At 55.1% G+C, this 27,015-nt stretch overlaps 12 protein-coding genes across 12 annotated transcripts; 6 read left to right on the forward strand and 6 right to left on the reverse strand.

The window, feature by feature from the left end:
* Positions 1-10: 10 nt before the first annotated feature.
* RHO25_001436 (uncharacterized protein) lies at positions 11-1,566 on the forward strand (the record flags this gene model as incomplete). Its single annotated transcript, XM_065602111.1, has 2 exons — positions 11-912; positions 1,035-1,566. The coding sequence occupies 2 exons, from the start codon at positions 11-13 to the stop codon at positions 1,564-1,566; spliced, it is 1,434 nt and encodes a 477-aa protein (XP_065458183.1).
* A 182-nt stretch (positions 1,567-1,748) lies between these two features.
* Positions 1,749-3,845, reverse strand: RHO25_001437 (uncharacterized protein; the record flags this gene model as incomplete). Its single annotated transcript, XM_023594045.2, has 3 exons — positions 1,749-1,826; positions 1,887-3,749; positions 3,804-3,845. 3 exons carry the CDS (start codon positions 3,843-3,845, stop codon positions 1,749-1,751), a joined length of 1,983 nt encoding a protein of 660 aa, XP_023460191.1.
* A 441-nt stretch (positions 3,846-4,286) lies between these two features.
* Positions 4,287-5,537, forward strand: RHO25_001438 (uncharacterized protein; the record flags this gene model as incomplete). Its single annotated transcript, XM_023594046.2, has 3 exons — positions 4,287-4,622; positions 4,685-4,758; positions 4,811-5,537. The coding sequence occupies 3 exons, from the start codon at positions 4,287-4,289 to the stop codon at positions 5,535-5,537; spliced, it is 1,137 nt and encodes a 378-aa protein (XP_023459922.1).
* Positions 5,538-6,350: 813 nt separating this feature from the next.
* RHO25_001439 (uncharacterized protein) lies at positions 6,351-8,693 on the forward strand (the record flags this gene model as incomplete). The annotated part of the gene is made up of 8 exons (XM_023594047.2): positions 6,351-6,711; positions 6,764-6,864; positions 6,920-7,209; positions 7,283-7,500; positions 7,560-7,635; positions 7,698-7,982; positions 8,033-8,113; positions 8,174-8,693. 8 exons carry the CDS (start codon positions 6,351-6,353, stop codon positions 8,691-8,693), a joined length of 1,932 nt encoding a protein of 643 aa, XP_023459919.1.
* A 1,676-nt stretch (positions 8,694-10,369) lies between these two features.
* Positions 10,370-13,324, forward strand: RHO25_001440 (uncharacterized protein; the record flags this gene model as incomplete). The annotated part of the gene is made up of 1 exon (XM_023594048.2): positions 10,370-13,324. The coding sequence occupies one exon, from the start codon at positions 10,370-10,372 to the stop codon at positions 13,322-13,324; it is 2,955 nt and encodes a 984-aa protein (XP_023460190.2).
* Positions 13,325-13,654: 330 nt separating this feature from the next.
* Positions 13,655-14,743, reverse strand: RHO25_001441 (uncharacterized protein; the record flags this gene model as incomplete). Its single annotated transcript, XM_023594049.2, has 1 exon — positions 13,655-14,743. One exon carries the CDS (start codon positions 14,741-14,743, stop codon positions 13,655-13,657), a length of 1,089 nt encoding a protein of 362 aa, XP_023459925.1.
* A 686-nt stretch (positions 14,744-15,429) lies between these two features.
* On the reverse strand, positions 15,430-16,026 carry RHO25_001442 (uncharacterized protein; the record flags this gene model as incomplete). Its single annotated transcript, XM_023594050.1, has 1 exon — positions 15,430-16,026. The coding sequence occupies one exon, from the start codon at positions 16,024-16,026 to the stop codon at positions 15,430-15,432; it is 597 nt and encodes a 198-aa protein (XP_023459926.1).
* A 350-nt stretch (positions 16,027-16,376) lies between these two features.
* RHO25_001443 (uncharacterized protein) lies at positions 16,377-17,777 on the reverse strand (the record flags this gene model as incomplete). Its single annotated transcript, XM_023594051.2, has 1 exon — positions 16,377-17,777. One exon carries the CDS (start codon positions 17,775-17,777, stop codon positions 16,377-16,379), a length of 1,401 nt encoding a protein of 466 aa, XP_023460194.1.
* Positions 17,778-18,949: 1,172 nt separating this feature from the next.
* RHO25_001444 (uncharacterized protein) lies at positions 18,950-21,709 on the forward strand (the record flags this gene model as incomplete). Its single annotated transcript, XM_023594052.2, has 2 exons — positions 18,950-19,020; positions 19,132-21,709. The coding sequence occupies 2 exons, from the start codon at positions 18,950-18,952 to the stop codon at positions 21,707-21,709; spliced, it is 2,649 nt and encodes an 882-aa protein (XP_023459924.1).
* Positions 21,710-22,491: 782 nt separating this feature from the next.
* RHO25_001445 (uncharacterized protein) lies at positions 22,492-23,484 on the reverse strand (the record flags this gene model as incomplete). Its single annotated transcript, XM_023594053.2, has 1 exon — positions 22,492-23,484. The coding sequence occupies one exon, from the start codon at positions 23,482-23,484 to the stop codon at positions 22,492-22,494; it is 993 nt and encodes a 330-aa protein (XP_023459929.1).
* Positions 23,485-24,606: 1,122 nt separating this feature from the next.
* RHO25_001446 (uncharacterized protein) lies at positions 24,607-25,451 on the reverse strand (the record flags this gene model as incomplete). Its single annotated transcript, XM_023594054.2, has 2 exons — positions 24,607-25,263; positions 25,320-25,451. The coding sequence occupies 2 exons, from the start codon at positions 25,449-25,451 to the stop codon at positions 24,607-24,609; spliced, it is 789 nt and encodes a 262-aa protein (XP_023459930.1).
* A 290-nt stretch (positions 25,452-25,741) lies between these two features.
* RHO25_001447 (uncharacterized protein) lies at positions 25,742-26,985 on the forward strand (the record flags this gene model as incomplete). Its single annotated transcript, XM_023594055.2, has 3 exons — positions 25,742-25,798; positions 25,849-26,616; positions 26,668-26,985. 3 exons carry the CDS (start codon positions 25,742-25,744, stop codon positions 26,983-26,985), a joined length of 1,143 nt encoding a protein of 380 aa, XP_023460010.1.
* Between the last annotated feature and the right edge of the window lie 30 nt (positions 26,986-27,015).

Consider the following 27,015-nt stretch of genomic DNA (forward strand, 5'->3'; position numbering starts at 1 on the left):
GCGCACGACCATGACAACGACTTATATCGACCGTCTGCCAGAGGAATTGCTACTGCAGATCTTCGCATACCTCGAACGCCCCGCCCCATCGAAACTCAACGCAAGGAAAGAGCCAAGTCTCGACATCACCAACTCCGAGTATCGGGATTACAAGAACGCATCCAGCGTATCTCGAAGATGGCGCTGCATCGTACTTCCATTGCTCTTCAGCCACTGTCGCCTTAGACTTGATGCTGTGCCAAGAGCAGAGTGGAGTACTTGTCAAGTCCGCGGCATTCCATCCTCACGGAGCGCCCAAATGTCAAGTCGCGTTGATCCATACCACGAGCAACTTCTCCAGCAAGCAGCACTGGTGGGCAACTCAGCACCCGAGGGACCTGGAGACCAAGCCGTATCAAGCGTGCAAGGAAGTCTCAAAGTGGCGCTGCAATGGTATCACTGCCTCAAAGACTACTTGGAGTTTATTCAAGCACATGCACTCGAAACGAGCGTTCAAAGCTTTGCATTGATCGCCGAGGACTGCGGCATAGTCTACGATCGCTACCCACATCGTTCGGCCGCTAATCAAGACTACCGCTACCGTGCCGCCGCAGCTCTTTGGCAGCATCTCTTACAGACCATCGCTCCCGTTCGCGTCCTCATTGTGGCCAGTCCTGGAGATTTAGGATGTTTGACAAACTGTGCCATCGACATGACTGGAGATTGGGCTTTCAGCGATATGAAATACCATATTCTGGAGCTTGGCCATGAAGGCACCTCGGTCAGAAGGCTTGAAGGCGTGCCGATAGACTTCGAAACGCTTGAATATGTGCCCAGTGAATATCCAGGAATCGCGAATGCCAGTCTTTTGAGATTACACCCCTGGACTGAAATAGGCTTGAATGAAGGATCTTTCCTCAAAGCATACGGCACGTAAGTGAGATGGCACGCTCCGCTCCTTCGCGTGAATGCGAGTTTCTTCGCACTCAACCCTCGCATTTATCAATCTCCGGGCTCGCAAAGATGAACGTGGTCGGCCTGCTGATATCTCGCAGATATGAGTACTTTGAAAGAGGTCCTCCGTCCATAGTTACCAGTATCAAGCAGTGTCTTGCAGGAAGCATGCACCGCCACGCAAGACCCCAGCATCCGCCAAAGCTCCCTGCATTGAAGAAGTTCGTCTACACAGCGATACTTCCTTTCGCAACTCACGTCAACTTCAGCAGTCTACTGCCATTCTTGGACGAGCTTGACGTCAAGCTTGCCCCAGACCCCGACTCAGGAATCCTCAGCGACAGCAGGCGTGTCGGCAAGGCCGAGCTTGAAGGCAAGTATCGTTGCCGCTCCAGGTCTCACGCTGGACACATCATTGACTGGTGCGCAGATTGCTGGCAGGAGTTCTTCACCTCCTATCAGGTCATCTCGCGACCATTCCGAACGCACGAGTTGTCTTCCAGCCGCGCCCTGCCGCTGAAGAAGTTCATTTGTAGAGACTACCAGAATCCGGCCTTGGAGGAGGAACTAGACGAGACCTTTCTGTGGCTCTGGTATGGCTCAGTGGTTAGTGTTGGCGTCGAAACGTGCTAATTCGCAGTTCCAGCATGCCTTGTTGGGCAGAGATGAGGCCTGGCGTATTCGAGAGGCAGGCAGATGTTCCAGGCTACGCTCAGGCACTGTAGAGATTTGAGGACAGTGAACAAAGGCCGGCTTTTGACATCCGCCTGCCACTGTACTAGAATTCCGTGTTCGGTACGATGTAGTCCGTCTACTCAAGGGCTCCGGTGACCATTCACGACGGGCTGGGGCATGCTCGCCTGGAGAGGAGGGTCGATGCCGACAACGGATACCTGCGATGAGTCAATGATGCTGACGCGTGAATCAAAAACTCTGCAGGATAGAAGACATACCTGTTCGTTGATAGCAAACGCTAGGCTCGTACCATCTGCGCTCCAGCTGAGACTGGGCTCGCAGTCAATCACCTCGTCGCCATTCTCACCGTCTGCTGGTCCACCGGGACTCTGCGGCCGGCGCCAAGTGATCATTGCACGAGGGCTATGCACGGCGCCATTCGTCCTTGCGAAGCTGTCTCGAGACCAGACTTGTACCAAGCTGGAATTCGACACCGCAAGGTATTCGCCATTTGTCGACCATGCAAGAGCCGCGACAGGTAATACCATGAAATTGAGATCCACAACTTCGCTGCAAACTAGTGCCTGATCCGACGTGTAGCGTATCGCATAGATGGCGACCGTTCCATCGCCATAGCCCAAGGCCAAAAAGGTTTCAGGGGTCGAGTCGTCGTTTTGCTCGTGATCTTGCTGTAGTCGGCTGGATGATATTTCCACTGGCTGGAGCGATTTCGCATCAGGTAAAATGAACTCCACATCAGGGCTTGTGCTATTGTCATTGGAGCGTAGCTTTGGTGTAACAACCAGTCGTTTCTGACTCCTGGAAACGAAAGCGGCAATGCGGTGGCGATGGTCGAAACGAACGACATCCCAATCAGTCGTTCCTTCGATGATGTTGGAGTTTCGGGGTATTAGTCCGCGCATGAGCACGCTCGCTGTGGGGAGGGTGCTCAGGTCTTGGCCCTGGCTCTCGTCTACCTGATAACAGGCTGAGAGTCCCTGATCTCCACAGATGGCAAATGTATCGTTCGAGATCCATTGTGCATCACTGACTTGGTTGTCGAATAGCCTCCACGCAACAGACTCACTGAGGGGCGGCGCATCCACGTTCGTCCGAGCAGAGGACCAGACTTGGATCATGGAGCGTTTCATGTTGGTCCGCAGAGCCAAGACATATCTAGAGTCCGGGCTGTAGTGAATCGCAAGAACTATTCCAGGTGGCTCTAGGGACGGCAGCCCGAGTTGAAGCGTAGTGCTGGTGCCATCCTGGTGTCGCTCGAGAAGGACTTGCTGTGATAATTGGGTTCCGCTGGGCAGTTCGCGAAGCCCATCGATCGCGCAACACGCAGCGGTGCCATCAGGACGCCATGTAGCTGCTGTCACGCCGCAGCTGGAGGACAGTGTAGGCTCATCGAAATGTTCTAGATGCTTGGCGTCTCTGGCCGAAACTGGTATCTGATAAAATCGACACAAGTCCTCACCCACAGTCAAGAGCGTCTTCGTATCGTCCTCTTCTGATCTGGGACTCCACAGCACGCGTTGGATGTTCGCGCTTGGCTTGTCCAGGTGCCAGGAGATTGTGCTAGTTTTCGGCTCGACCTTGAGATCTGTTTGCACCAGAACATCCATACTGTCGTATCTTTCCACGGGCCCAGCCTGATCGGACTCTGACGCCACAGTCGGTGAGGTGGGATCCTGCTCAGGCTCGCCATCGGCAGAGCCCGTGTCAATGTCCATTGCATCGCGATCGCCATTGAACTGTGCCTCGCCAACGTCCCCCTTCCGCGAAGTTCGCGCGGCTGTGGAGCGTGCTACGGGCAATTTGTCCTTGCGCCTGCCAGAATCCGTCGATCTCGATTTCGCGCCATTCTCTGTGGAGTCCCGGCGTCTGGATGGTGCACCACGACCATCGAACTTGCTCCAAACGAACTTGCGCTCGCCGCTGTTGAGACCAGCTTTCGCTCGGGCTTGATCGTAATGCACACCGTACTGAACCACCGACACCAAATCATTTCTCTGTACAGCATGCGCGAAGGGCAGGGCGTCCGGGTCTGAAGCGATGTCTCCCGTCCTCCGCCAATCGCGCGTGAATGCGATGGCGGCATGTTCGAAGCCCTGCTCCTGCAGGTATCTCCAGATTAGCTGCAGTAGACGTTAGTAAAATGGCAGCTGTTGCGGAGAGCGCGCGATACACACATAGTTAACATGGTTGGAGTGTAGTGTTGCCGCGGCCGACATGGCAAAGGTGCGCGACGTGCTGGGGTAGAGAAAGCCAGGCGGGCATACGAATGGCGGAGCGCCGAGGCTGCGGGAGGGCGGAGGGCACGTTGGTGCGCGTGGAGCGGGCGCTATTGCTGCTGAGGACGATGTTGTTTTATATGTGCATGGCGGAGCATGAGTGGAAGTGGTGGTGCAGGTCGATTGATGGACGCTAGTCAATTCGAGATGGCAGCAGCCGAGCAGGAGGCGGCGGCGCGGAGGATCATGTCGGCGTGCGTTAGCGAGCACCGACCGACGAACGATGCGTCCAGACTGCGCGCTTCTTCACCTTCACATTGACCGCCTGCAGTGGGCGGGAGCTGCCGCAAACATACAGATAGACTCCTCCTCCTCTCCTGTCCTGCTCTGTTCTGCCCTGCTGCGTGGTCTGCGTACACCAAACCTTCGCCGTCGCCGCCAATGCCGCGCATCAACCTGCCCCCCGTCACGCGCGCTGTACTACTGCTCCTGATCGCAGCCTCTTCGCTCAACGCGGTCATCAGGACTGCCAAATGGCGGCAGTCGCTCGATTCGACATCTTCCGCTGCCAATTACCTCTCAAGTCCACGCTGGGCGGTGCCATATCTGGTTTGCGTGCCTACCACGAGCCTACGTTACCCATGGACTGTGGTCACCGCCGCACTCGTGGAGAACAACGTCGTGTCACTGGTCATCAGCAGCGCTGTCGTGTTCTTTGGAGGCCGATATCTCGAACGAGCATGGGGAACGCACGACTTTGCAAAATTCATCATAGTGGTATTGTTGCCCCCGATGCGCCGCATCTGCTCACTCAAGCTGACCCTTCGGCGCGTGTGTAGGTAACACTCATACCAAATGTGATCACCTTCATCCTCTACGCCATATGGCATGCCTTTGTCACCGCTCCTGAATAGTATGTCCCTCTGTCGTGTCACTCTCGGAAGTGCAGCTGACCAACCTTCAAGCCCAACGCCATTGAATGGCCAAGTGGCTTTGGCCGCCGGCTTCCTCGTGGCTCTGAAACAGCTCGTCCCTGAACACACCGTGTCTCTCTTCAAGGGAATCATCAGCATGCGCCTCAAGCATGCTCCGGCTGTCTTTGTCCTTGCCAACATGATCTCGGGTCCTGTTCTAGGCACAGATACTGCCTTCTGGTTAAGTCTGCTGGGTTTCTGGATCTCCTGGATTTGGCTGCGCTTTTTGCGGGTCTCGACGCTCTCTACAGTGGCTACCGGAGGCACCGATACAGTCATCGTTGGAGATGCTTCGGACACATTTTCGTTCGCGGCCTTCTTTCCAGATGTGCTTCATCCTGTTCTCTCGCCCATCTGCGACGGCATATATCATATCCTGGTCCAGCTCAGGCTCTGCACCCCATTTTCCGAAGAAGCGATCGAAGCTGGCAACGAAAATGCTGCATCAAGGGCCGATGGAGTCCTACCAAGCTTCACCGATAGTAGAGCGGGTTCTAGTCGTCGCGCTGAAGCTGAGAGAAGGCGAGCCATCGCACTGAAAGCCCTGGACCAAAGACTCAATGCCGCGGCGGCAAATCGAAGCGCTCCCACTGCGGTGACCACGGTGCAAGCCTCTTTGGGACAACCCAAGGCTGAATCAGCGGATTCAGCGGATTCAGCGAACGCAGCAGCTCCAGAGGGCTCTGGAAATTCGCCTTTGGGCGAGACAAACCCATGACGATATCGATAGCATACGCCAGGTCCTCGTCGCATTCGCGATGTGCATTTGTTTCAGCCTCACTCGTTCCGCACTGCATTTCTGCTAATTCGTGTACGTGAGCAGGAATCGCACATGGTGAACCAGAGTTTGTCGACTGACTGCCGCGCTTGGAGGTCCAAGAGGACAACGAAAATCCCAGCCGACCTCGACTTCCCTGCACTTGCCGTCCTGCTGTGCCCCACTTCATGCATCGTCCAGTCTGGACCCCACCCACCGATCTGCGGGGATAGTCACAAGTGATCATAAATGCACAAAATGTTGTCGAAGCTTAAATTGATTGCATACCTTGCGCATGAAGCTGGCTACCTTCAGCATGGTATGGCATGCTGTCCATTATCTTTCGGCAAGGCCTCCATACTGATTGGAGAACGTGCGCGACCACGGTAGCACGCCACAATACAATGGCCAGGCAAAGGCTTTGCGAATCGCCAGTCGAATCGGGAAGCGGCATCGCCGTGCATCACCGTGCATAATGGATGTTCACCTGGATTGGGTGGCACTTGGAAGGAACGGTGACGAGGGCATTATGGGGACGTGGAGAAGGTTCGCTTCCGTCGTTACGGCTAAAAGCCTCCTCACTGTGATCCACAGGTCAGGTTTGCGCTGCATTCGGCATTGATATCGCGGCAAGTAGTCGTTGCTCAGGCGTGTCCATGCTAGCGAGGGCTATCACGACTTCTTGGCCTGAAGCCAAAAGCAACAGCTCTGCCCTTGAGCATTGCCTTCTTTACTACTCACACTCTCTTCAAGCTCCTTCATAACAAATTAATCATGTCGGCAGTGCCCAACCTGCCAGAAGGCCTGATTCATCCTCCACCAAACAACTTTGAAGCTGCTAAGATCCATATCGACAAATCTGTAAACGGCAACTGGAAGATCGACCACATCGAAGACTCAGGGCACCAGCAAAGCAATAGCGTCAAGCCTGAGAGGAAAGCATGGCAACTGCACGATGTACCCGTTGAGAATCAACGACCAATGAAGGTCATCGTTATCGGCGCTGGATACTCAGGCGTGTACTGCGGGATCCGTATTCCCGAGCGATTAAGAAATTGCGAGCTGGTAATCTACGAAAAGAATGCTGGAATCGGTGGCACCTGGTACGAGAATCGATACCCCGGAGCTGCTTGCGGTGAGTACCAATCAACTTGATATCACACCTAACCCCACTGACCTGTTAACAGATATCCCAAGCCATTCATATCAATTCTCCTTCAACCCGAGACACGACTGGTCCAGCCTCTACGCCCCATCATGGGAAATACGGGAGTATATTGAGAACACAGTACACTTTCCGTCACTCTGATCATGCAAGATCCCATCCGCTAAATTACAAACAGGCCAAGAAATACGGCGCAGATCGGTTCATCAAATTACAACACGAAGTGATAGGTTGTCGATGGTCACAAGACCTTGGCAAATGGTTCGTCAAAGTCAATAAACCTGACGGCACAATCTTCGAAGATAGCTGTGATGTTCTCATCAGTGCGAGAGGTCTATTGAATACGAAGCAATGGCCTAAAATCCCCGAGTTCGAGAAATTCCAGGGTGAGGTTATGCATTCGGCTGCGTTCAACGAGAATTACGATTTTCGAAATAAACGTGTTGGGATTATTGGTAGTGGGAGCAGGTGAGACAATCCCTTATCTTCTGCTGTCGAAGTATGAGTTCGGAACGCGTATAACTGACACCGACTTGCGCAGTGCTATTCAGATTGTTCCGCAGCTACAAAAAGTGTCCGGTGCACAGCTGTCGTGTTTTATCCGCAGCAGGACTTGGATCTCGCCCCCTTTCGGTCAACGCGTCGCTGAAGAATATAAATTGGGCGATGGCCTGATCATTTCCAAGGAACAGATCGCTCAGTTTGAGGCTGATCCCAAGGCCTGGTTCGAATTCAGGACGAAGATTGAGGCAGATGCGAGTAAGTCATAGATTGTTCACCACTGTTGCACTTTTGACATGACTAATTTGGTTTGTTAGATAATATCCATGCGTCAACGTTGAAAGGTACTGGGATGCAAAAGGCAGCGCAAGAAATGTTCGATCAGACGATGAGGTAGGCAAAGGGAATGGGCAGCAGAGTTGACCATTTTTGCTCACGCTTTTCTGCGACTCTAGAACGCGTCTGGCGAAAAAGCCCGAGTACTACGACCTCTTGAAACCCAATTTCGCACCTGGGTGTAGGCGTCTTACACCAGGGCCTGGATTCCTCGAAGCACTGGTTGAAGACAATGTCGCACTGATCAACAATGGCATCGCTCGCATGGAGCCCAAAGGAGTTGTAACCGAGGATGGCAAGCTTCATGAGATCGATGTGCTGGTTTGCGCCACGGGCTTCCATGCCAGTGCTGCCCCTCCGTTTCCTGTTGTTGGTCTCAACGGACGATCATTGCAGGAGCATTGGTAAGATGAATTGGCAGAATTGAGAAGTGCCCTGAAGCTGACAAGTCTAGGCATGATCGCGCATACAACTACCTCAGTCTTGCGACAGATAATTTGCCGAATCACTTCTTCATGCTAGGCCCAAACGGCGCGTAAGTCTTCCAGTGCGGTCTGCACTTTTCGCACAAGTCGCATGCTGATAACCCGTCCAGAATCGCCGAGGGATCTCTCACAATGATGATCGAGAGCACAGGAGACTACATCTGCAAAGCGATCCGAAAGCTGCAGAAGGATAACCTCAAATCCATGGTCATCAAGCCCCGTCTCGTCCGCGACTTCACCCGCTACTGCGATGCCTATTTCGAAGGCACCGTGTTCAAAGACGACTGTAAATCCTGGTACCGCAAGAACGGACAAGGAGTCCCCTCAGAACATGTTACTGGGCTGTGGCCAGGAAGTACGATTCACTGCATTGAGGCTTTGAGGTCTCCTAGATGGGAAGACTACGAATATGAGTCTTTGCCTGAGGAGAACGGGGCGGAAGTAAATCAGATGGCTTGGTTGGGTAACGGATGGGGGGTCAATCAGCTTACGGAGCAGGACCAGCAGGTTCGGGACGTCGATTTGAGCTTCTATCTTTACCCTGAGTTTCAAGAGAGGTATTTTGGGACTCCGGAAAGTGGTAGACCGGAGGAGGGGGAGCACTATAGGATACGACCTTGGTCGTATTGAAGTTGGGGGTATCAAACGAGGTGATAGTCTGCTGCACTCGATCAGTGTCGCGAAGTAATCGGCATGGCGCTCGCAAGCTCAGCTGCGTTGCAGATGGGTGGCAAGAAGCAAGCGAGGTGTGTTCGAACGTTGTCAACGAGGTGTGAGAGACGAAGTTCCAGCAATAGGCGCAGCCAGGGCGGCACGAGAGCATACGGGAAGATCCATGAATCTGGCGGGCGTCGGTAGTTGCGCGTTTGTTTCAGAAGGCGGCATGAATCGCAGCCGAGATGCGTGGTTGTATGAGAGTTCAGCAATATTCCTGGAAGCTAAGATCACGTTGGTGAAGAAATAATAGTATCGCGGCTAAAGGCATCTATATCGGTCGGCGGGAGCCGTGAGCGGGCTATCGACATTTCCAGAGATATGTCCATGGCAGGACGGCCCATGGTTGGACATATCGCCACCCAGTACATCTCGCCCTTGCCACGTCGGCACTGTGACTGTGAGGAAGGCGCGATTCGTCGCGTGTACGTACTATGCAGTCGCAGTTGCGACAGCAGAAGTGAGAGGAATCGCGCGTTGCCAAATCGGGTATAACAGGACATGACTGGTAAAGCTGCAAGGCACAGGAGGTTCTTTCTCAAGCTCCCAAGCCCTGCGTAATGCGCAATGCGCAATGCGGCCCGCTGCTCGTGAGCCGAACGCCTGCTGTGGTCATGCAAGCAAAGATTGACAGAAGTGTACAATCTGTCAGTACTGCTTGGTCAACGATGAACAACAGCAACCACGCACGAGCACAGTGGGAGCATCAAGTGAGCCATGTCGACCCGAAATGAAGCCATTCGCAGCAGGACATGGCAAGCAGGGCCAGCCCCAGGATAGAACACGAGCGGCAAGCGGCGCGCCTGAGTCGGTCGTTGGTATGGGCAGGGTGCACGATTGCAGTCATATTGGCTGCGCAGTGCTATCGTCCTCGATGCTGGATCGGTGCGGTGCAGTACAGCGGGGCGGACAGCGCAGCACCGGCGCGACTGATGTCCAGTGGGTGTGGTGCTCGCCATCACCGCACCGATGCTGCTCCCAACCAACACGCCTCGCACACGCCAGTCTCAGGAACGTCTCAAGCGGCGCGCTGCCGACGGCCCTGTCGCCGGGCCCCTGCTGCCGAAAGGCAAATGGGCTCAAATCTGCCCGCTAGCGATCAATGGGGACTCGTGCACGCACGGTATTGCGCAAAGCGACGCCCAATGGGGCTCGCGCGGCGCGTCGCAGATTATTATTGCTGACTTGAATGAGGGCCGGCCATCATCATCGTCGTCGCCGGCATGGCCGATCGTGCACCAGGCCGCTGAGCATGGGGAGGCGGCGACTCTGAGGCACGCAGCGAGCAATAACACCGTCGCCCTCCCCAGTCTGCTGTAGTTCTTGTCCGTGAGTTCGCCTTCGCTGCACGCTGGTGGAGCTGCTGCACTTCTCCGTCTCATGCACGGCGCGCACTGCTTGCCACAGCACTACGACGACACCTGCAGCAGCCCGTCTTAAAGACCTGCCACGGCCCTTTGACCTTCACTCCTCCTCTCAGGAACGCTGCCACTCTCCACCACCGCCTTCGTCTGCTTACCAGCGCCGGCCGCCGATTTGTCCGACGCGCGATGCTGGCTGTCCCCGCATGACCCAACGCTGGCATGCGCAGCATGGAGAGAGGAGCGTCGCCGACGCCTTCCAGCTGCCACAGCTCACAGGACCTCGGGCGCTATCGAAAATCATCCTCAACAGCCTCCTATCGATTGTTCCCCCAAGTCGAGCCGACTCCGCCCGCCTCTCCCGTCCATCCCGCTCACCTGCAAAGGGCGGGCTTGCACAAAGCTTTCTCCTACCGACGCCGTCGATCATCATCTCTCGATAATGCCTCCAGAGACTCGGCCTGCTCCTCCACCACCACAGGCACCCAGTCTGTGCCCACGCCTCCGCCGACACTCTCGACGAGGGACTGCCGGAAGGTCAGTTTGCCGGAGATCCGACCTTTGCAAACAGTTGTCGAGCTGGACAGCGCTGCCGCCGAGCCTTCACCCCAACTTTTCGATAGTGCTGCCGTCCGTGCACACGACCTGAGGGACGACCACGTCCACATTCGTCCTGCTAGTGCTCAAGGGGGATCCTTAACTGCGCGCTCTTCTGAACGTGCGCCAATTATTGGCAACGCACGTCATGAAGATCGAGGAATAGCTCATCCTGCTCGCGAAGCATCCCATTCTCAAGCTGCTGCGCTGGGAGGCTTTCACTTGCAAACACCAGCCAGCACCATCAAACCAAAGCGCTCCAAGCCCAATCTCCGCATCAAGGTCGTGGGAAAGAAGCCTGACGACGCCTCGCCTTCGCCACCTGTCAGAGCACTTGCGCAAGCACGCGACGAGCCGGATCAACCCGAGGTGTTACTTGGAACCACAGGCTCAGGTCCTGATTCAGCGCGACTCGCGAGTCGACCGACGACATCTGCGTCGCACCAACAGTCATTGGGAGACTCACGGCCTAGTGTGACGGCGCACGAACTGACGAACGCACCCAAGGCCGCTACCGGCCGCCATTCACGGAAACTCTGGCCCAGGACCCTCTCCAAAGAAGGGCTTTCGTCGCATGCTCCGCAACCGCATCGCGCGGAATGCGATTCTTCAGATCGTCCAGTCCGCCCAAGCACAGCGGGAGCTCCAAGCAGGTCACCTCCTCCGGCTCCAGGGCCTATGCCCGCGGGTTTGGTGGGGAAATCAGCTATGCACCGTCCGTCTGACGCGACGCAGTCTAACAGACAGAGTCGTCTTCCAGCAAGACTCAGATCGTTCAGGAGCGTGGAGCAACTCACAAGCGGAGATGGCCCAGCAATGTCAGCCACCTTTGGAAACACCGCCGTTGCTCCTGGTCACACGACGGCTGCCGCACAACGAGTTGCGAGTCCCACTCTAGATGTCGGCCGATTCCCTGAACGGATATCTTCAATGGACTACCGTGGGCATAATGGTAACCACACTGTATCACACCAGCAGGAAGCTCATGGAGATGTCCAAAATGCGTCGCGATCCTCGTTGATGAGGCCAGAAGCAAGCACTGCGCTTGCAATTGCCAGAGCCAATGTTGCTGCCTTGCGAAAGTCAATCATGGAAAGTCCTGGACTCTTCTCAGGAAGCCAAAGCCAACCGGCAGCTTCAGACTCCGGATCGCTTTCTCGTTCCTTCACGCCCGACGCGCTATCACGATTGGCTCCTTCAGACGATAACGATCCCGTAACAATACTGAAAGACATGACTCAACAATGCGATGCGCTGCATGCACGCTACGCCAGTTTGCGAGCTGAGCGCCAAAAGTTATCCAGTGGGATCATAGAGAAGATGCAACAAGCCACGAACCAAGAAGCGATGAGCGCCCTTCTCAATGAGCAACTGTCGCTCGCTGCCATCAGTTCGTCAATGGACATATGCTTCGCGAAGCTAAAGTCGCTGGAGTGCCGGAAAGAGGACGCCATCGCTGCGCTCATTGCACAAACTACGGAAGCTAGGAAATCGCCGTCGGACAACATTGCTGCAATTATCGCATCAATGTCTCCCGGATCCCGCAAATCCTCGCTCACTCGCTCGGCTGAGACTGACAGTCGATATGCGTACAGCTCCCGCTCGTCGCCGGAGCCCAGAGACCGTGACTCCCACACATCTACTCAGTCAACGCTGCCAACTACTGTCTCGGCAAGTAGTGAAACAGCGAGTATGGAGTACAGGCTATCGTTCACCCCTTCCTTGCGCTTCGACGCCGCATTGCAGTTAGATTTTCTTGCCCCGGAAACCATCCCAGAAGCTGTGGAAAGCCCAGTGGCGCGCACGGTTGAACAGCAAGCCACCGTGAGGCCTCGCGACCAAGCCAGTGATGGCATGATCCTGTCGCCCACTCGATTCGTCAGACCGCAAGCCTCTAGCAGCCCACAGGTTGGCGCGCAAGAGGACTCGTCGAAGCTCGATGTGGACGAAGAGCAGTCTGAGGCGATCTCACAAGACGACGACGACGATGACTCCGACGATAGCTCTTTCAAGCATTCAGAGCGGGTGCCTGGCTCGAAAGCAGCGAAATTTCTCGGATTGCTGAACAAGGATGGCAAACCCTCTCCAGCAGTGCCGATGCCTCGTGAGCTTGCGCACTTGGCCAGTGTACCAAATGCTACTTACGAAACTCACACGCAAACGCCGCTGTCTAGCAAAGCAGCGTCCATCTCTCTGGCCACCCCTATGGAATCGGCCGATCCGCTGGCTATGCAGGACTTTTCAGCACAACTGGAGAACTTTCCAAAGCCTTCGGAACTCAGTGCGCGGGTCCGCTCACGGGCACCGAAAGATTTATTAATTCCTAACCCGCTCGCTCTCAATCCGCCAACACCAATGGCGGAGACTTTTCCCGACAGCTTTGACAGACACGACGACTTTGTGCGTCCGCCCAGACGGGATTCAGCAATGCCCGCTAGTCACAAAATTGTTAAGAGAACTATGACGCAAGGCTCTACACGGACAACACACACGATCCAGGTGTATCTTGGACAGGATGACCTTGAGCTCTTTGATCTGTACCGGAGGGGTTCAGAAGGTCTTATTACTGAGCCAGTACCGGTCTCATGACGTGGTACTCATGTGTGGTGAAGACAGGACTGCTGGATCGGTCTGTCTTCTGAAATCAATGGGAAGCACACAAGCCCTGCGGGTATCATGAGAAACGAAGGAAATGATCGCATTGATGGGAGGAGATCCCGATCATTAAGAGTAATCTTTACGCTCAAATCTCGAGCACGGCGATCTAGAGACAGAGCCTATCTAGTGGAATTTGTCGTGTACGCACGACTTATCGTATCCCATCATCGTGACTTGAGCACGGGAAATTACCCGCTCACGAGCAAAATAGATCAGCATAGCATTTCAATGAACTAAAACGCGCGATAGAAAGCGCTACAATCACCCATGCTCGCTCATACCAGTCAGCCGGAGAACCCTCCCCACCGCCTTCACACCCTGCCGCAGACTGCCTTCATGCCCTGTGCCTTTCTTTCGTCCAATTGACTTTTCGATCGGGCCAGCTTTGGGCGGCCATTCGCCATCGTCCTTCCAACCTTGTACCAAGGCGTGAATCAATGTCAGCAGATTAATAGGCACCGACGGCGTTCGCGATTGTAGTATGATCTTGTTGTAGATCTCCGGGTACATATCTGTTCTTATTCGTCTCCGCACTGGGTGATTGGGTAGGAGTGGCGGTGCAATAGGGACGAGCACGTCCAGAGGTATTGCTGAGGCGCTGGGAGCAGGTACAGCGGCCTCTGGAGTCGCTGAGGGAGAGGATCCTGGAGTGGAGCCCTCGGGTTCCGCTACGGAAGATGTGGAAGTTCGCGGACTTGATGCATCTGTGCCGGATGCTGAGCTCGTTTCGACGGCTTCTCCTTCGGGCTGAGTAGTGGAATCCGCGGTGGCGGCATGACCTTGTAGCATGCGTACTTCCCTCGCTCCACGAGCACAACACCATACGTCTCTTCTCCGTGTCCAATGTGCGAGGCCGTCGTTCCATTCCATTTCTTCTTGTAATGCCTGATGCCGCTTTCGTTTCCGCGCCAGCCGGCGGTCGTTGAGCTGCGTGCCTACGCTGTCCGGGCCGTCGAATTTGTACACGCTCTCTTTGCTCGTGGTCGCCTTGCGTGGTGTCGATGTATTCGGCGTTTGGCCCTCAGCTTCTGCGTCGGAGGCGTCAGAGACATCGCGTTCTCTCCATTCGCTTGGATCGAAGTCAAGACCCAATGCCTCGCCTACAACGCCATTTGTGCGTTCGAGTGTCGCGGGCGTGTGGAACCTGAAGCCCGCGATCCGATCTTCGACTTCTTGCGTGGCTGTCGCCGTCTCCGTCTCGCCCCGGCCACTCGACTTCCATGCCGGCAGCGGTGGATATGCCCAGTCGTCCTTGATCTTGTCTCGCAGTATGCGGCGGGCTTCGCGCAGTTCGGCTTGCTGCTCAGCGTTCCGGTGGTGCGAGCCCGGCAGGTTCAGGTGGAGCGTCATGTTCAGCCGTCCGCCTCGCGTGCTCAGTAATGTCTTGCCTCAATCTTCCGCCCAGCAGCAGTACAACACCACCGCCGCCTCCGCCTCGTGCGCCGTTGTGGGTAGAACTGGGACGGCGGAGAAACAAGTAAGAAGGCGGGAGCGAAGTGGCCCGCGCGCGCACTGTGTGTGAATATGGTTTCTGGTGATCCTGGAACAGGCCAGCCGGTCTCGCCTCCGCTCGTGTGTTTGCTATCGTTTGACCGCCGCCGCCGCCGTCGCTACAGTCAAATAGCAAAATATCAGAGTCCACACGACCTACCCTGACAGTTATGCAAACTATTGTCGCTCGTGCCTGCTGTGGCCGTATTGACGATCGCTCTTCAGGTGAATGGCGTACGTCATGCACGACGGTAGGACATGTTATGCTTTGCATCTGCGTTTTGAGATCGATCGGAAGTGGGACGCAGCGGGGGCAAGGGAAGGCATGGGACTTGGCCGGAGCACTCCGCGACATGGGTGAATTTCTGACATTAGATGGTCAACAATTTATTTTTTGAAACAATAATGAACTTTTGGCACAAGGCAAATACAAAAATGTCACAACACAATGCAGCAGCTCCATGACTTTCATACCTTCCAATCTACTCATGAAATACCACCCGATTAAACATATCGCTTCACTTCCTCATGACACCGTGCTGGCCTCACATCAGCTCGCAGATAGCAGACGCAGTCGACTCCGACTTCGACTTCGCCGCCTGCTTTCGCTTTCTCGGTGCAAAGACACCAGCCTCAGGATCAAGATCCTGCAGTTCAATGTCCTCAACATAGTGCGGAGCTCTGTCTTGTGGGCCGTACCGCTTGATAGATGTCCGATCGCCATTGACGCAAGGCTGTACGGCTGTCAATTCTGTTCTCTCGTACTTGACGCTGTTCTGAATGAGCTCATGCATTGCAGCGTTCGCTTCGCGGTCAAGGGCTTCATTTATCACGAAATCGAAGGAGTTGACTCTGGTGAGTTCTTCTGTGATGATGAGGTCTTCTTCTTCTTCTTCTTCTTCCTCCTGCTGCTTGTCAGTGTTGGCTTGGTGATCTGTGGTGTCGTCAGTTCTGGAGACCTGCTCCGTGGGCGAACGTAGCCCAACTTCTTCGAAGCCCATCAAATACGCTGTTGAAGCGATTCGTACCGGCTTCTGGGGAGGGTGTGCTGTTGTTACTTGCTCTGGAGTGGGAGCATCCTGATCGAGCCACCATTTGGTGCTGCGAGGCTCTGCATCTCGTTTGAAGGTGGGTTGAGCCATGTTCTGCGCTTGCGAAGCTCTACGGACGTGCAGAGGGAAAATCTGATGTTGATATGCGCAAGCTTGCTCATGGCACTTCTTAGTCTGAGGTACCCATTGTTTAGCGTGAGAAGGGCAACTCTTTGTGAGCAAGTCTATGAAGACAAAGCGTCCCAGCGGGCGCTTTGTGCTCCTCTTGCTCCCGGTAAAGGTACATTGTTCATTAGTGAATAGTGAAGGACGATCGCTTTAGTGAATACGCACGATACGAAAGCCGATCACCGTATGCCAACCATGTACACCGCCATCTACCCAATTCAATGTACAGATTCTTCGTATCGTCGACACGGCGTGCATTGCCTGGCTTTCCCTCATTTCTTGCGATGCAGGGTTTGTGGCTTCGCCTGCTTCACATCTTCCTCCTCGCTATCACCCTCCCCAGAGCTTTCCTCGAGTTCCTCCGAGGAAGCATCGCTCTGTGCTGCCTCATCGTCCGACTGATCGTCACTGTCCCCTTCTTCTGCCTCAATGTCAACAAGTCCGCCGTAGCGCTCGTCGTCCTCATCAGCTGATGAGTCGTCCTCGAAACCATTTATGAAACCATTGGGCAGATCCTCATCGCCATCTGAGCCCATCGTTCTTTCGTTGTCATCGAGAAATGACGTCTTCTTCCGGTGCGCTTGTCGTGATGCATTTGGCCCAGTATCCTCGTCATCGCTGGACCAAGCCGTATCTTGTCCTTCGATGTACAACACATCCTGCTCATTTGCCCCGTCATGTGCATGAGCCGCACGAGACTGCGCTTGCATGTTCCTTCTGGCTTCCAGCTGTGCGCTCAAAAGGTCGAGCTTTCCTTTGAGGTGGAGAAGAGGCTGCAGTCCATTGGCACGCTCTCTAGTGACCCGAGCCAAGGCCTTCAATTTCTTCATCAGCTCGGGCTGGTTTGCAAGATAACCGCCATGTGTGACGAGCGACCATTGAATCCATATCATCAGCCGCCCCGCTCGTCCTGGCCTCTGGTGTATCCGTTCTGCTATTCGTTGTAAAAGTGTGGCGATCTGAGGTGACTGCTGACGCTGGATGGTGGCACGGATTGCGTTGACCTCTGTCATGGCGAAGCAGCTTTCGAGTAGGTCCTTGTCGTTGGTCTTGAGCGCTTGCGTCAGTACCGTACCAAGTGACCCGGCGGTGGGTGGCTGCACGAGCTGTCGACCCTCTGTAGGCACCAGACTGTTGGAGGTTGCGTTCTCGTTACGCAGAGCCTTCTGCACGTCAATGGCCGCAGGATGGCGTGTCTGGAGCATGTCTCCAAAGGTGGGCTCATCCGCAGGCGCTGCATCGGCCATGTCCTGGTCGTCGTGGGGGTCCTCCTCTCCACCGGCTGCTGCATCACCATTGGCAAGTTCTCTCGAGCGTGTCTCTCTCGCAAGCTCGTCATCCGCATCCTCCTCGAGATCACTCGACTCCTCCCCACTCGATATGGAAATTACGTCGTCATGCTTGCTGTCGGCGGCGTCATGAATGTCTGCGTCTGATGTATCGTTTGCGGCTCCGGCATGCGACTCGTCGACGCGGTGTGCGGCCGGTTTGGCAACGCCATTGGTTAGCTGGGCACCCAGCTTGCGGCCAGCTCTGGCATTCTCGTCGACCAGCGCTTGGAGCCCGGAAGCTGCAGGACGGTGAGACGACTTCAATCTCTTTGCCGCTGGCGGTGGGGAAGCAGATCGAGGCGCTGCTGGCCGTGAGCGGGGTCGTTTGGTGGCAGCACTCATGACAGCGACATGTCCGTGGTCGATGGGGCGGAGGTTGAGCTAGGTGGTCGCGTCGACAAGCACTGCTTTCTCGTGCAGGTCGGTAGATTTTTTTGGCCTGATCGGGATGGAGAATCTTGGCGCCGGAGCAAAGCACAAGCGAATGCAGAGCGGCGAAAATCATGGGTCCAGGTCCATCCTACCACGCATCATGCCCGCCGTCATCTTGCGACACACCGTCCACTACCGCCCAGCACGCTGCGACGGCCATGTCAATGCTGTCCTCTCCGCCACCGCCGGCTGCCTCGTCCACGACGGACCACGGCGGCAGCATGCGCATGATGGAACGGGCAGCGAGCATCAGGGGCTGCCTCGCAGGCCAATTACCGAGCAAGCAGCGCCTTGCGTTGCAGTCGCAGTTGCAGTGCGGTGAGCAGGAGAGAGAGTGAGGGAATATCGCGTCGACGAGGCTCTCTCATCTCATCTCCTGCTCACCACCGCACCGCTGCCCGCCACTCTCGCCGCCCAGCTACTTCCTCCGTCGCCGCCTACAACAGGCTGCTGCCACCGGTGGCCCCCGCAGCCTCGATCCGAGCAACCCAACCCAACCCAGCCACAGCAATTTGGCCTGCAGGCATTCCTGCAGTCGCGCTAGTCGACGACACGTTGCATAACACCACGCACAACTTTCCACCAGACTTCACACGTTCCACTCGTCAGCAACAACCTGCGCCTTGCCAGCGTGGCCGTCGTCGCCCGGCTGTCGCCCCACGGAACACGCCTGCTCACTCAGCCTTGGGTCGCTGTTACCTTTCCAGAACGCGCGACCAATCACTGCACGTTTCTCGGCACGCGGCCCGAGCCTAGCGGGGTCGTGCTCGACACTCTTCTATTTCTTCTAATCGACTTGATCAACTTTCGAAGTTCCGCTGGCGTCACAGAGCCTCAATTCTCGACTTTTCAAAGAGCAAACATCAACTGCATCAAAGGCCGCCCGTCGCCACCACACCCGACCTCTCCTTTCTTTGGCCATCACGTGCGCGCCTTGTTTCCCCTGCTCGTCGCCATTGCGCCATCTGCGATCGCACGCGACTTGGCTACTATAAAGTCGCGTCCCGCACACTCTTTGCTGCAGAGCGCGATATCACGTGCAGCAACTTGCTGCACTTCCTCCATCACCACGTCGCAACAGCATGGCTTCAGAAGTCGCGCATCCTGAGCGGGTGCCTAATGTGCCCGCCACCGATGCGCCTCTTACCAATGGGTACGTTCCACCCTCACGCGCGCCCATTCACACACCTCCGCGCGTTGCTGGAACTTCAAGTCTCTTCACCATTTCACATCCTTGCATTAACCACCCGCTGACTCATTGCAGCGATGGCGACCATGACATGATAGACAGTACCGGCAATGCAGGAGCTTTCGAAGAAAACGCCGCACTCTCCAAGGCGAATTCGACACTGAACCCTGCCGCCGATGCGCCCATCGAGACAGCTCCTACAGGTCTGACCCCGATCGATAACGTCACTGCTGGCATCGCTCCCGTATCCGACTTCATCTCCAAGGAGGCGCCCACATCACATCCAACGCCTCCGCCCGACGAGCCATTGATTACCGCCGAAGCCAACATCGACACAGTCATGACATCGACCGAGGAGCCTGCGACAGTAGCTCCCATCCCGTCGGCGCACACAGAGGAGACCACGGTCGACTCAGCCCCAGTCCAAGATGCCGTAGCAGCCGCCGAACCCCAGCAAGCCGCACAGTCGCCAGCGCTTCCCTCAGCAGAGACTAGCTTGAAAGCTGAAATCCTACCCGCCCAGAACCCGGCGCCAGTGCCTACTTCGTCCGACTCGAGTCTAGTCAGGCAGCGAGATGAGGACGATGACGGCGAAGAAGAGGAACGTGCTGCGAAGCGGACGAGAATGGAAGAGGAAACTCAAGGGGAAAGCCACGACTCGAATGTGGACGCGACACAGCAACCCGCGACAGATGGCATAAATGGCGAACGTCCGGACCCCCCGTCCGTTGCCGAGCCAGCAGCAAAGGAGGACGTATCGGAGTCGCAGCCTGCAGATTCAGCCGTGATGGACACAACACCCATACCAACAAGCAATGGCGCACCCGAGAATCCGGTGAAACCCGATCCTGCAGAGAGTGGAGGCGCACCGGCGATAGCAGATGCCAAACCTGCAGATACGCCCATTCAGCCACAATCATTAGCTTCTGCTTCGACACCCAAGTACAGCACTACACCAATGACTGCAACGCAAATCCGCTTCCTGCAAGACAAGATGAAGAATCTGAAGAAGACCAAAAACTCACTGCCATTCTTGCACCCTGTCGATCCGGTCGCGCTCAACATTCCGACGTATCCTGAAATCATCAAACAGCCAATGGACTTGGGGACCATGGAGCAAAAGCTCAAGTCGTCGCAATATGGCTGCGTTCAAGACTTCGCTGACGACTTCAATTTGATCATTAGCAATACGCGCACATTCAATGGCCCAGAACATGCGGTCACACAGGCTGGCATGGCAATGGAAGCGTATTTCCGCAAGATGATGGAAACCGTTCCGAGCGGGGACCAACCGATGCCACACAGAAATCAAGCGAAGAAGGCTTCACCCAAGCCTCCTGCTCCAGCGCGACGGGAATCTCGATCCGCGACCCACGTGCCGCCTGTCCAAGCCACGCCCGCAGCGAATGCAACCTCATCGGAGACATTCGCACTGCAAGCAGATGGTACACCGCAGATTCGACGAGAATCGACCACAAACCGGCCAGCCCGCACGATCAAGGCACCACCGCCCCGAGAACTTGCGTACGCCAAGCCGAAGCGCAAGGAGCATCAAATGGAGCTGAAGTTTGCGGAAGATGTTTTGACGAAAATTCGCGGTCCGAAATATGGCACCTTGAACAACGTCTTCCTCGCCCCTGTGGATCCTGTTGCTCTGAACATTCCACACTACCGGCAGATTGTGAAGCACCCTATGGACCTGGGAACGATGACTCAGAAGCTCAAGAACGGCCAGTACAGTCGGGCTTCCGAGGTGAAGAAGGATTTTGATCTCATGATTGGGAACTGCCTGGCTTTCAATCCCAACGGCAATCCCGTCCGTGACATGGGAATTCAGCTCCAGCGCGAGTTCGAAGCGCTGTGGCGTGAGAGGGACAGATGGGAGAAGAAGCATCGCCAAGCTCGTGCTGCTTCAGCTTCTGCGGACGAGGAAAGTGGGGAAGATGAGGAGGAAGAAGAAGAAGAGGACGACCAGGATCCAACCAATACCATTCGCGCATTACAGAAGCAGCTTGCTGATATGCAGAACGCACTGGCTGGACTAGGTCAGGCCGCTCCTAAGCAGAAGAAAGCCAAGAATACGAAGGCTGCGCCCAAGAAATCGTCGACCATTTCCGTCTCGAAGAACAAGGCTGCACCAGCGAAGAGCAAGCCCAAGAAGCCCAAGCAGGTCACGTACGAGGAGAAGCAGGAGATTTCCGAAGCTGTCGGCAAAATGAATGACAGTCAGGTAGCTCGTCTCACTCACATCATTACCTCCAACTGCTCGAAGTATGCTGAGCAGGAAGAGATGGAGCTGGAGATTGACGACCTGCCCAACAACGTTCAAGCGATGTTGCTGACATTCGTTCGTGAGCAGTTCGGAGGTCCAAACAAGAAGGCGCGCGCTGTGACACCTGATGATGGTGCTGGCGCTGACGACGATGACTTCGAGCCGAGCGAGCGTCGTGGAGCCAAGGGTGGCAAGCGCAAGAAGCACAAGCCTATGGGCAAAGTGGAGCAGCAGGCAGCGATCAACCACCTGCAGAAGCAGCTTGCGCAATTCCAAGGCGGCGGTAGCGGCAGTGAAAGCCCCACGAACGCAGGCTTTGCCATGGGAGGACAGGACGCAGACACCTCTGGAGACGAGAGCGAGGAGTCTGAGGAGGAGTAGTAGTAGTTGATTGGGTGCTTGTCGCGTTTTAGATACCACATACGTTCGAGCCATTGATGATGTATGAATACGAATTCAGGATAGCCGCGAGCTCGCCGTACCTGGACATGAGGGTAGTCTTGGTTGACGGGCAGATGAAATGATACCAAATTCTATGACTGTGCAGAGCTTCTGCACCCAAATAGTGGAGCGTCCTTTCTCTCATCGTAGTTCACTCGGCCGCCTGTTGCCTCTCCATTGCGCCGGCCTTGGGGCACGTCTTGTTGATGGGGCAGCGAGTATGCGTGAAAAGATGGTTCGCGAGCCTTTCGCCATGCTCACGATTGCTGACAGCCTAGACCGCTGTTGCAGTCGAGCGGTGCACATGTTGTGATTTGCAAGTGACGTGTTGCTTGTATTGGTGAACTGAGGTATAGGCACGTCGGGCGAACCCACAGTGGTATACATTTTCGTCAACAGTGCAGTTGCCTCAGGCCTGACAGGAAACCTCGACACATAGATCACGCGGCCTCCACGTGTGACAAGTGACTCGAACACGTGCAGAACGGGAAATAAGTAGCGTATTATGAGGGAGTTGCAAAAATACTTCATAATTCGTCGTTTCAGCTTTTTCAGCTGATGCTATCTCTCGTGCATAATTTCTATGATATTTTTCTTCCCAGACTCGACCGCCTACCCAGGCAGGAGCTAATACATATCGCTACCCGACAACGCCCCAAAACGCCCTTGTGATGCCGCTGTTCTGTTCAAATTTTGCAGAATGTGATCAGGCGGAAAGCAAATCACCACTGGATGACTCGCTCAGTCTCGCCCTCTCGTGGTGGGAAGTAGGTGTTGATCAACTCCATGTAGTATGACTTGAGCGTCTGGGTATCTGGGATACCATCACTCTTGCTGTAAAGGTCATAAGGGTTGAAAGCCTTGACGGCTTGCAACATCTTCTCGTCTTTCTCGTTCATCATCCATCGGTAGCCGCCGGCGCTGTGCCATGGGTAGAAAGAGTGGTAACGAATCATGGCAAGAGCCTCATCGGGGAGGGTGCTTTGTTCTTTGCAGATGTGGTAGAGGTATTCGTCGTGGCCCCAGCTGAGCATGACGTTGTCGAGGCCGCAGCCTGGGGTGTAGATGCCGTGCTCGGTGCTGTAGATTGGGTCTTTGCTGTCTGGGTTGCTCTCGAAGGTGCCCGGGTAGATGATGGAATCGTCGAAGCGGCAGCCTACTGGGAAGGTGTCGCCGACGACGTCCCATTGTCCTCGTGCGTCGTAGAAGAAGAGGAGCTTGCCTAGGTCGTGGATCAGACCAGTGAGTTGGAACCACTTTGGCTTTCCGTCACGGCGGATGGCCTCTGCGGATTGGAGAAGGTGCTCGATCTGGCTGAGCGAGGTGTCGGGGTCGGACTCGTCGATGAGTGTGTTGAGCTTCTCCATGGCTTGCCAGATGGTCATCTGTGCACGGGTCTTTGACTTGAAGTCATTGCGGGCCTTCAAGTTGTAGGCAACAGTCTGCTTCTCGTGTTGTTCACGGTAGAAATTCTTGACACGGTCGCAAGCTTCCTCGTATTGTCGGAACTGGGTCTTGTCCTTCTCTGCATCGAACTGGGACTTCTCGTAGATGTCCTTCTCTTCTTGGGTGGCTGTGCCGTTCTTTACTCTCATGGCAGCCTTGAGGACGTTGACCTCGTCGATGGCGTCCGAAGTTGCCTCCAACGCAAGACCATCCTTGTGGTCGTTGAAGTTCTCTGCCACATTGGGCGTCTCAATAGCGATTGGTGCCATTGTTGTAGAATTAAATCAGAACACACCAAGTCAGTTGATGTTGATGTTCTGAAGAATAGAAAGTGCAACGGATGTAAAAGTGGAAGTTGATGTGATAGAATGAGAGTCGTTCTTGCTGGTGGCGGGTCGATACTTATGGTAGATTTGCGTAGGATCTCAGGTGGCAGCGAGCATGGTTCTCCACCTGCCTTACGAAGATGCGGAGGGCAAGACGGCTTGCAAGAGCCCTCGCTGGTTGAGAGCAAGTCCCAGTCTAGCCTGAAGGCACAATCTCAGCAGGTGTCCACCTCTTACGAGCTCTTGCAGCATGACCTGCCGCTGAGACTGCGCCAGGCCTGGCTGCCCGCGGTTCTGATGCACTAGTATGGCCATGTGGGCGAAAGCATAGGGCGAAGGCCGGAGGGGCCCACAGAGCAAGCGTCAGCAGGAAAAATCAAACGCCTAGCGGACGCCCTCGGCGGATCCGATGATGTTCTCTTGTGGAGTTCGGAGGAGGGACTTGTGCTTGTGATAGGTCCCACGGCGCAAGAGGAGGCCCGAGAGGCTCCGTGAGGAGCGCTTGGCCACGGGATACACTTCCCAAACAGCGCTGTCGGTGACTTGAGTTTTTCCAGGACCCAGTTATTGGGCCCAGTGAGGCTTGGTGATCTCGGAGCTGGTGCAGTCGAGGTCTGAATAGGCGTGAGGTTCTTCCACGACCGCCGACAGCCGCAGATCTGCCTAACGAGAACGGTGCGCGTGATATCACAAAACTGCAGCGGCAGGCCAATGGCTGACAGCGCATACGGATGAGCTGGCGTGGCTCGATAGCCTGCGCCGGCCTGCCTGCCCTGGGGGATCTGCTCTGGAGAAGTGAGACCCTGGAGCACCACGCAAGACCCTGAAGCAGTTCTGACTGGCGGGCGGATTTGTTCTGTTTTGGTCATTCCGCCTAACAACGTGCTTCCACACAACAATGCTCGCAGCAATTTGCAGCGACAAGGTGATGGTGTACACACCAAGTCGACGAATCTATACATTGTACAGTACACGGTAAAATCATGTTATGATTTGACTCAAGGGCGTATAGTTCACGCATCTCTTTTCACGCCGAATGCAGCTGCCCAGCCCATACAGCTTCTCCTACCGTCCCATCCATCCACCATCCACAGTCAGAACCTCGCCACTGACATAAGCACTCGCCCGACTTGCCAAGTATACCACACTCCCCTTGAAGTCATCAGGCGAACCCCACCTTCCCGCCGGTATACGTTCCAGAATCGACGCCGCCCGCTTCTCGTCATTGATCAAAGCCGTATTCATCTCAGTCGCGATATAGCCAGGGGCGATGGCATTCACCGTAATCCCCTGATTCGCCCACTGATTCGACAAGGCCTTAGTCAATTGCCCAACGCCGCCCTTCGAAGCTGCATAAGCCGGAACATTGATCCCGCCCTGGAAGGTCAACAGACTGGCCACATTGATGATGCTGCCTCGTCTGCCGTACTGATCCGGATCGCGAGATAGCATATGTGCACCAACGTCTCGGCACAATGTGAAGACTGATGTGAGGTTCACTTGCAGGACTTCGTTCCAATCCTCGTCTGGGAATTGATGGGCTGGGTGACGGCGCTGGATACCGCCGCAATTGAGCAATATATCGATTTTGTGGCCGTCCTTTTCGATTTGTGGTACCAGACGCTTCAATGAATCGTTCGAGGCGAGATCAGCTGTGTAGATTTGCGCTTTCCGGCCTAGCTTTTCGATGGCTTCTTTTGTCGATTGATTTGATTCATCTCGCTGCTGAGTGTGAGCGGAAGAACAGAAATAGTTTAAGTCCAGGACGCACAACACACCTGCACCAGAAGGACATCTGCTCCTGCCTCTGCCAGGGCAATGGCCATGGCTTGGCCAATGCCGCGCGTGCCACCGGTCACTAACGCCGTCTTGCCATCCAGGCTGAAGAAGGATATCACTGATGCGGCCATGTTGAAGCAATGCACTGCGGTACTGAATAGCAGACGCGTGCAGCATGGAACAGTCGTTGGTTATGAGACTTTGCAGCCAATGCAATTGCCGACGTGGCCTTTGGCGGGGCAAGACCAAATGCCGACCGCCGCCCCCCACCAACGCGCAAGAGCCGTGTATTGCCTGTCGAACGACCGACGCGCCGCCGTAGATTTGTCTTGTCCTTGATATCAGGCCACGGCACGCTGTCGGCCTGTTGAAGCACATTTCTCCAAGGCAACTGAGATCCATACTGCTGACCTCTTCCACAATGACTGCTGAGGAAATCCAAGCTTCGGTGCTTCACGCCGCCAAAGACCTCCGCGTGGTAAGTATCCTTACTACTCAGTCACCTACCCGCTCATACTTACAGATCAGGAAAAACGAGAAGTCCCAGCGCCCGAAGCAGACGAAGTACAAATCCGCATCGCGTCCACGGGTCTCTGCGGCAGCGATCTGCACTACTACTCCCACTTCCGCAACGGCGATATCCTCGTTCGCGAACCTCTTAGTCTCGGCCATGAATCGTCCGGAGTCATTTCTGCTGTTGGCTCCGCGGTGACGAATTTCCAGCCAGGCGATAGAGTAGCACTTGAAGTCGGACTGCCGTGCGAGAAATGTCAAAGATGTCAAGAAGGTCGCTATAACATTTGTCCAAACGTGCGGTTCAGGAGCAGTGGAAAGGCATTCCCCCATTTCCAAGGGACGTTGCAGGAAAAGATCAATCATCCTGCGAAGTGGGTATATCGCCTACCTGACGAGCTGAGCCTGGATGTTGGAGCTTTGCTAGAGCCTCTTGGAGTGGCATTGCATGCTTTCAGGAGGAGTCTCATGCCCGCCAATGCAACCGTCATTGTTTATGGAGCAGGAGCGGTGGGTCTGCTGTGTGCAGCTGTGGCAAAATTGAAAGGAGCAGCGAAGGTGATCATTGCCGATATTGATGCCGGGCGACTGGAATTTGCGGTACAGAATGGATTCGCACACGCCAGTTATACCGTGCCCATGCGGCGAGGCAAAGATATCGATGAGAACCTCCAAATTGCAAAAGAGACTGCCGCCGAGATAACAAAACTAGAAGATGTTGGCGAGGTGGATGTCGTGTTTGAGTGTACAGGCGTGCCGTCCTGCGTGCAAGCGGGAATTTATGTGAGTGTCGCGCTGGTACTCTTGCGTGCGGTGAAGCTAATATTGTGATAGTCAACCAAGCCCGGAGGTCGAATTATGCTGGTGGGAATGGGACATCCTATCCAGACATTACCTTTGGGAGCTGCGGCGTTGCGTGAAGTGGACATTGTTGGTGTATTCAGATATGCCAACACATATCAAGAGAGCATCGATATTGTGCTCCAGGCGTCCAAATCCGCAACAGGCCCAGACTTTTCGAAGCTAATCACTCATCGGTTTGCGGGGCTTGAGGAGGCCGTCAAGGCTTTCGAAATGGCAGGTAAGACGAAGGATGCGGATGGCAAGCTGGTGTTGAAGGTCATTATTGATAGTAGCCGGAATGAGTCGTGAAGCGGGACCTTGAGGTGGTCGACCAAATAC

This window comes from Cercospora beticola, chromosome 1, assembly GCF_033473495.1.
Source record: "Cercospora beticola chromosome 1, complete sequence".
NCBI classification, from domain to species: Eukaryota; Fungi; Ascomycota; class Dothideomycetes; order Mycosphaerellales; family Mycosphaerellaceae; genus Cercospora; species Cercospora beticola.